This window comes from Cricetulus griseus, chromosome 6, assembly GCF_003668045.3.
Source record: "Cricetulus griseus strain 17A/GY chromosome 6, alternate assembly CriGri-PICRH-1.0, whole genome shotgun sequence".
Taxonomy (NCBI): Eukaryota; Metazoa; Chordata; class Mammalia; order Rodentia; family Cricetidae; genus Cricetulus; species Cricetulus griseus.
In genome coordinates this window covers 143,536,669-143,544,118 of record NC_048599.1, presented here as the reverse complement: position 1 = coordinate 143,544,118, position 7,450 = coordinate 143,536,669, and the positions used below count along the sequence as shown (strand labels likewise).

Sequence of the window (7,450 nt, the reverse complement as noted above, 5' to 3'; positions counted from 1 at the left end):
GGGTGGGTCATGGAGGTACTGTAACACAGCCCCTCTAGATACACACTCACTGTGGTGATGCCAGGCTCATAAGAACAGCACCCAGCCTTGGACTCTGCAGGGGAGAAACCATGGTGTGTGGTGAGGGGGGTTGGTGTCAACAACCATATCCTCATGGCAGGTGCCAGTGCAGGACCTCACCACCTGCCCGCCTGCCTGCCTGCCTTATGCCTTTTTTTTGTTTGTTTGTTTTTTTAAAGATTTACTTATTTATCATGTATACAGTGTTCTGCCTGCATGTAAACTGCAGGCCAGAAGAGGGCAGCAGATCTCATTACAGATGGTTATGAACCAACACGTGGTTGCTGGGAATTGAACTCAGGACCTCTGGAAGAGCAGCCAGTGCTCTTAACTTCTGAGCCATCTCTCCAGCCCTATGCCTTTGCCAAGGTCCACACCTAGCTACCACAATGCCCTGCATCCAGGCCACCATGACAGCCACTGGGGAGGTGGGTGTGATCAGACTCAGTTGGGGTTCTGAAGGGCAAGCCCTGTGGCTTCCTATCAGGATGGGTAGCCACGTCTGGGGTAAGTGCAGACAGCAGGTACAGCCCAGTCATGGGGCTGGATGGTGAGACAATGCGCCATCTGTGGGACAGACTAACAGACAGTGGTGCTCGAGCTGAAGCCAGACAGGACAGCGGAAGCTTAGTTCCTGGGTTCTGTCCCAGGACCCCTCTGAAGCAAGAATTCCTGCAGTTTCACCTCTCCTAAGGCTCCAGAGAGGCTGCCTCTCTCTGGACAACAGAACACCTCACCTTCCTACAGAAGGGACGGGATGCGTGTGAGCCTCCAGCCCCCGAAGCAGCGGGGAAGGGGTCTCTTGTAAGGCCGCCCTCTCTGGAGGGAGACCACAAGGGTGGGCAATGATGTCTCCCCCCAGGTCTGCCTGGTCTGTGGCCACAGTTCACAGGCAATGATGCCCTCCCAAAAGGGCAGCGCCTGCCACTTTCATCAGACCACATCCTGTTTGTATCATTGTGTCATTATCCCGTGGCCCACACTACCTCCCCCCACCCCCACCCCCGCCTTCACCACCAGCAACCCGAAAGGAATCCTAGGGCTAGGAATGCACAGCAATCAGGCGGGCTGGGGGCCATGACACAAGGGATCTGCATAAAACAGGGAACCCCCAAGGCCATGCCTACTGGACCAGGACCCAAGCAGCTCTGCCTGGCACTGGGGCCCAGGGATTCACCTGCCCTCCCGACAGCAGCCCACAGAACAGTGAGTATGGGGGGGACCTCTCTAGGTGGGCTGGGTGCAGGCAGACATGACACCTGGAACCACACAAGGGAAGTGCAGATCGTGGGAGACCTTTGGCTTCATTTGCATCAATCCGACCCAGACCCATGCAGGTCAGCCCTAGAAGCCAGCCAGGGAGCATTTACCTCCAAGGATAAAGAATATTCCTTGGTCCTCATGCATTCCATAGGGAGAAGGGAATGAGGCTTGCCTGTCCCCTGAGGTTGGGGCTCTCCACTGGGGCCTGAGGAAGCCCCTTTAGTAGCAGCAGGCTGGAGGCTACTCCAGCCCCTGGGGAGCAGGGGCTTAGCAAGCTGGATTTGGTTAAGAAGCCAGGCTGCTTTTGTTGTTGTTTTTGAAGCTTTCTGGCTGAGCTCACTTCTTTGAAATGTTTTCAAGGAAGCAGTTTCTGGAAAGAATGCCTCCTCCCTCTTCTATTCCAGCTTCAGGGGGCTCCTCAGAGGGTGAGCCAGCCCAATCAGGCTCACCCATGGTCATTGCAAAACAGACTTCCTCTGTGAGGGAGGGGAATAGCTCTCAACAAGGCAGAGGTGTGGGGGGACCCGGTAACAGTCATGGGACAGTCATGGGTAAAGAGTAACGAGGGTACCTTGAACTCAGCTCCCTCCCTTATAAGGCTGTAGGATCTAGGGCAAACCCTGCACCTTCGAACCTGAGGAATTGGGGGGGGGGTGGCATTCTGGTTGGCAGACTGGATGGCTGTGTGCAGGAAGCAAACATGTCCCTGAGTCCTGGTACTCCAAGAAGCCACATGGACATTAGAGGCCTGAGCCCCCACTCTAGCAGTGTGATGGAGTGCAGTTTGCTAGACAGACTTACTGTGAAGGTAAGCCCATTCAGAGCCTGTCCTGTCCAGTCAGCCCTGTCACTGGCTCCTCCCCAGGTAGGTGTCTAAGTTACACAAGGACCACCAGACCCATTTCCCCCTCCCAGAAGCAACTTGTCCCTGAGTTAGGGAGACAGTGGGGTTTCCCAGCAGACCAACTAGACCTATTCATTATGAAGTTGAAAACACTGCTGCTTCTCACTCTGCCCACGGCCCAAGAGTCAATAATTGTAATAGAAAATTGAACCCGAATGCACACAGCCCTGAGGGCCACCCAGGTACCTCTGCAAGCCAGCTGGCAGCTGTGGTATTCTGGTACCGAGCCATGAAGGCAGGCAGCTCCTTGGCTGCAGGTGAGAGTGTGAGAACAAGCCTAATTGGTACAGCCAGCTCCTGCGGTGGCTAAGGAAGGCTGGTCTCCAGGCCTAAGCTAAGCCAGCAGCTATCCCTCCAAAGGCTGCCCAGGCCTTGGGAAACTGGGGCCAGGGATTGTGTGTGACCAAAGCTGGGCACTAAACCCCTCCTCTCCTTCCCCCGCTCAGATGAGGAGCCTCCACACTTTGCCTTACCTCCTCCTTCTGCCACTGAGTACCTGCTTTCCCCTGCTGGACAGAAGGGGACCCACAGACATCGATGACATCAGAGCCAAGATGAGCTGGGCCAACCCGGTTGAGGAGCGCAGACCACACTCAGTTCAAGATCCTTTCCTGTGGCTGAGAGTACCACAACCACAGGCCCTGCTTGTGGTGGCCAAGGAACTGCAGTCCTCACACAGGGAACATACAGGCTTCCGCCTAGGGAGGCGGGATAGGAGCAGCCAGGCTGCAGGGTTCCTGCCCACTGACGCAGAGAAGGCCAGCCGCCCCCTGGGGACCCTGGCGGAGGAGCTCAGCAGCTATAGCAGGAGGAAGGGAGGCTTCAGCTTTCGCTTTGGTCGGTGAGGGCCTCTGTGGACTCTGCCTGTCTTTCCACTGTTGCCCCTGACTGACACCCTGTCTCCCAAGGACCAGAGTTGGAGAGGAAAAAGGCCTATCATACTAAATTAGTGGTAGATAGCTGTGTGCTCAACTTTTTGTTTCCAACTTTGCTAAAGTGAAAAACTTGAGTGGTGTTTAAAAAACAAAAACAAATGAACAATCACCCCCCTCCCAAAAAAAAAAAAAAAAAACCTACACAAGAGCAAATGTGTCTTGGTTAGTAAGACTAAGTGTCCTTGTCCTAACCCATGACTCAGGCTGCTGTCTGTCTTCTTTCCCCAGTGGTCTGACTGGAGCAGCCCCCAACCCCCAGGCCTCTAGCTCTGTTGCTCATTTGATGGTAGGTGGACTGCGAGATTGCAGTGGGAAATCAAAGTTCTGACGTTGCCCACAGGGACGCTGGTAGCTGACATCTGAAGCGCCTCTGTGAAAGAGCACACTCCACTGTGCATAGAATGTGAGTTACAAATGAAGGGAAAAAATAAACAAACCCAAGACAGTGAGTGTGCTCTCCACCCCATTAGCACAAGATGCCTCTGGCAAGAAAGTCCTGCAGTGGGAGGCAGTGGCACCAAGCTGCCCTTTGGATGGCCCACCCATCCCCTCCGGCAGCTGGCCTTGTCCATGGTAGTGTTTGCCAGGCCAAGGGCCTCATGGGAACTGAACTCGAGGAAGGGATGGTTTCTTGCTAAGCAAGGTTGAGTTTCAAATACCCAAACTAGGAATGCGCTGTGTGTATCTTTTGAAATAAAAGTTGTAACAACTGCAGCATCATAATGGATGCTGGCCTCCTTCTTCCAGGTCCTCTGGGCCCCAGAAACTTCTTTTCTTGAGCTCCTGGAGCCTTCACTTTGGGGAGATGGAAATCAGGCTGTCTGTACCCTGTACACCTTTCCTACCAGCCCCTTAATTGGCAGCTGGGTGAAGGTACAGGGAGATTCGGCACAGGCTGTTTCCGTCTTCACTTCCCTGTTCCTTCCCTACGTTTCTTAGAGTGTGTGTGTGGGGGGGAAGCTGACATCTCCACCTGGGGGGGAGGGGGGGCTCAGTCTGGGCTGTGTGCAGCCTGGGGCCAGGCAGAGTCTCCCTTTCAAAGGCTGCTGAGTCTCCTCCATCCCATCCCAGGTCAGACACACCCGTCAGAAGCAGCTCACTCCAGGGCTGGCTGTGACTGCTGAGATGAGGACTTATATTGATGTTTCCATGGCAACATCTCCCCTCCTCCTTTCGAGTGGCGGCTTGCCCCTGTTCACAATTGAATAATTTTCCATTGAGCTGTCACAATTAATTGGTGGATTTTTATTAGCCTTTTAGAACCACACTGGGCCAGGCCCAGCTTGGCACCTCACAGTATTCTGGTGTTTTCCCTTCTATTGGTGACTTACGTCCCCAGTAGCAGCTCTCAGTCCTCAGCAGCCAGGAAGCCACTTCATTAAGGCTGACAGATCAGAGCCACAAAAGAACCACGTTGACTGGGGAGCAGGGCTGGGAGGTGAGGTGAGGAGGGAGGCCAGAACCAAACACCTGACCCTGTGGTACACAGCCTTCTCCAGAGCCCACGTTAGACTCCCCTAGGCCTTGCACATGGGTCCTAGGCTGCAGTCACAGGACTGGCAAGGACTCTAGAATCTGTGAGGCACGTCACTCAGGACGAGATGTGGGTATGTGCTGAGGGTGTGTCCAGCAAAGGGATGCTGCTGCTCTCTGCCAGTGTGACATGATGCACACTGACACACTCCCTGGGTCAGTGACTGTGAAGATAGTCCTGAGACACAGGCAACCAGGACTTCTGTGGGACAATAGCCTAGTTAACCTCTCCCATGGCTCATTCATACACACAGGAGACAGACAGACCACCAGCCAGGGCAGAAAGGCACCCTGGAGCCAGGTTGTATACTGCCCATGAGGCTGAGTGACCTGCACACCCTCTCTCTGTGGGTAGGCGCTGGCTTATTTTGGATTTCCTTATTTTGCAGTGCCAGGGCGCCAGCTCAGGCCCTTGTGCAGGCAAGCACTCTACCACCGAGTTGCATCCCAAGCCTGGCAGGCTCTTAATTTAGCAGGATTAGATTAACCACGATGGAGAAGACTGAGATGAAGGGGGAGGCCTTCAAAGGAACGAATCTGCTGTCATTACCTTTAATCATTAAAAGAACCAACAAAGCTATTTTTTTTTCCAGTTTGCTTGTACATTGGAGCTCAATAGCCCTGAAAATCAGAACACTCAGACTGCTAAAGCATTGATCTGCTAAACCAGCTCGCCTATATGGTGCTAAACTCCCTATTTAACCCCCTGCCCCCAAGTTTCTCATGCTCTGGCAAGGTCTAGGCCCTCTTCTGTCCCCTTGGGAATGAAGAAATCACTCTCCTCCTGACTGGGGAAGGGAAGGCTCTGGGAAACATCTACCCCGAGGCAGACTCTGCCCCAGGCTGCTCACCCGCTGGCCTGGCATCTCCAGCTCTCCGACCTGAGAGCTTCTGTAGCTACTCACTGTATTTATTCAATAATAAACACGAGCCAGGCATAGTGGTACAGGCTTGTAATCCCCACCCTCTGGAGGCTAACGCTAGAGGATCAAAGTTCAAGGCCAGCTTTGGTTCCAGAGCGAGATGGAGGCCAGGCTGGACTAATGAGTCCTGGTCTCAAAGAAAACAATAGAAAGGAAAAGCAAATCTTCCCTGTGGTGTGCATATCTACAGGGTATTAGGTGCCAAGATGGAGGGAATGTCTGTCTATATTTTCCCGAGTTTGAAATACTAATTAGATGCTTAAAGAAGAAAAAAGAAAGGCTCAGACAGTAGCTGCCCATCCTCACTTGCTCCAGTACCAGACACCACAGGAAATCCACAGACCCCAGTCTTGAGTTCCTGGTCACCCAGTGCTCATGGTCTGTAGGCACAAGTCCCAAAGCCCCCGGGGAAACGGAATCCCAGAGGTGTCTAACTGCAGAATTGACATTAGCTGGAACATCTGAGTGGAGGCTAGGTGACTATTAGGGATGAAGGCAATACCAATGATGGGGTGGGGCTGGGGGATGCTTATTTAGTCTGCAGCATCCATATAAAAGCTGGGAGCCTGTCTCTAACCCCAGCCCTGGCTGGAGGTGGATGGTAGTAGCAGAAGTGGAGACAGGTGGACCCCTGCAGCTCATTGGTCAGCTAGCCTAAACTTCAGGCTCAATGAGGACCTGTCTTGAAAATACATTGGCAACTAAGGAAGACACTTAACATTGACGTCTGTCCTACACACACACACACACACACACACACACACACACACACACACACACACGGAAAGGATCTTTCCCAGAACACTTGGGAGTTGGACGGCATGGGGCTGAGGCCAGGCCAAACAGTTTACTATGATAGGTCTCAGCCTGGAGGGTACTTCCCATGGGCAGATGTGGCCTATCTGTACTAGCCACAAACCACCTGACCTGGCAGGCACATGCTGTGTGGCCTTGGCTAAGCTGCTTCACCTCTCTGAGCCTCAGATACCCTACACCTTAAGAGGACAGCGCCAGAAGGATGGGTGCAAGTATCCCATGTGGTGACATAGCATGTGCCATGAGAGCTCAGGTGGGGAACTGTCTGCAGCACAGTTGCTTCCAGATAGGTGCCTATTCCACATATTCCCAGACACCCAATAGCTGGCACCACCCAGCCTCCTGCCCTGTCCTAAAGCAGCAGTGCCTGACATGTGCGGTGAGTCTTTCTGCACCCCAGAACCCCAACACAAACACAGCACGATTCACTGACCTCACATCTCTGGGCAGAGATCTCTATCATTTCTGCTTCCCTTTTGATGTGTGTGCGCGTGTGCGTGTGCGCACCGTGGTGCACACGTGGAGGTCAGAGGACAACTTGCAGTAGCTTATTTTCTCCATCCACCACATGGGTCCCCTGGATTGAACTCAGGTCATCAGGCTTGGCAGCAGTTGTTCCGCCCATGGAGCCATCCTGCTGACCCCTCGGAATGTGCAGAGGAGCGTGTCTCTGGGCAACTCACAGCTATTAGATTCCAGTGGTCTAAGAAAGCCAGTTGTAGAAATGAAATGACCAAGTTTCAGATGACACGTTAGGACCTTGAGAGATAGGAAGTATTTAATTCCTGGGTCGAAGTGACATATCTCACCCCTGTGGCCTTACATGAAGCACTGAGAAAACAGGCCAGTAGTACCTGCCTGAGGCCATGGGGAGAACCCTGAGAGGCCCATTTCACACATGGAGGAGCAAATGCTAAGCAGTGGGGGTTGTCCCTGGAGCTCTCCTACTGTCCCTTTCAGATTGGCCACTGAAAACCTGCAGGAGAGCCAGTGTCTATAAGGGCCACTGGGCAACT

At 53.3% G+C, this 7,450-nt stretch overlaps 1 protein-coding gene across 2 annotated transcripts; it reads left to right on the top strand.

Annotated features, from left to right (window-relative positions):
• Positions 1-1,073: 1,073 nt before the first annotated feature.
• Positions 1,074-3,280, top strand: Qrfp (pyroglutamylated RFamide peptide). 2 transcript variants are annotated; one of them, XM_035446008.1, is made up of 3 exons: positions 1,142-1,266; positions 1,996-2,131; positions 2,674-3,280. In XM_035446008.1, the coding sequence occupies exons 2-3, from the start codon at positions 2,024-2,026 to the stop codon at positions 3,070-3,072; spliced, it is 507 nt and encodes a 168-aa protein (XP_035301899.1). In that variant the 5' UTR covers positions 1,142-1,266; positions 1,996-2,023; the 3' UTR covers positions 3,073-3,280. The 2 variants fall into 2 exon arrangements, with proteins under 2 accessions (XP_027279669.1, XP_035301899.1); XM_027423868.2 differs by lacking the exon at positions 1,996-2,131 and having other exon boundaries at positions 1,074-1,266.
• The last annotated feature ends 4,170 nt before the right edge of the window (positions 3,281-7,450 follow it).

What these genes read in the sequence shown, in the direction of transcription:
- Qrfp (XM_027423868.2), top strand. Translation starts at nt 1,138, where the DNA reads ATGACACAAGGGATCTGCATAAAACAGGGAACCCCCAAGGCCATGCCT. An exon ending in CGACAGCAGCCCACAGAACA is followed by an intron (nt 1,267 to 2,673) that starts GTGAGTATGGGG and finishes TCCCCCGCTCAG; the next exon opens with ATGAGGAGCCTCCACACTTT.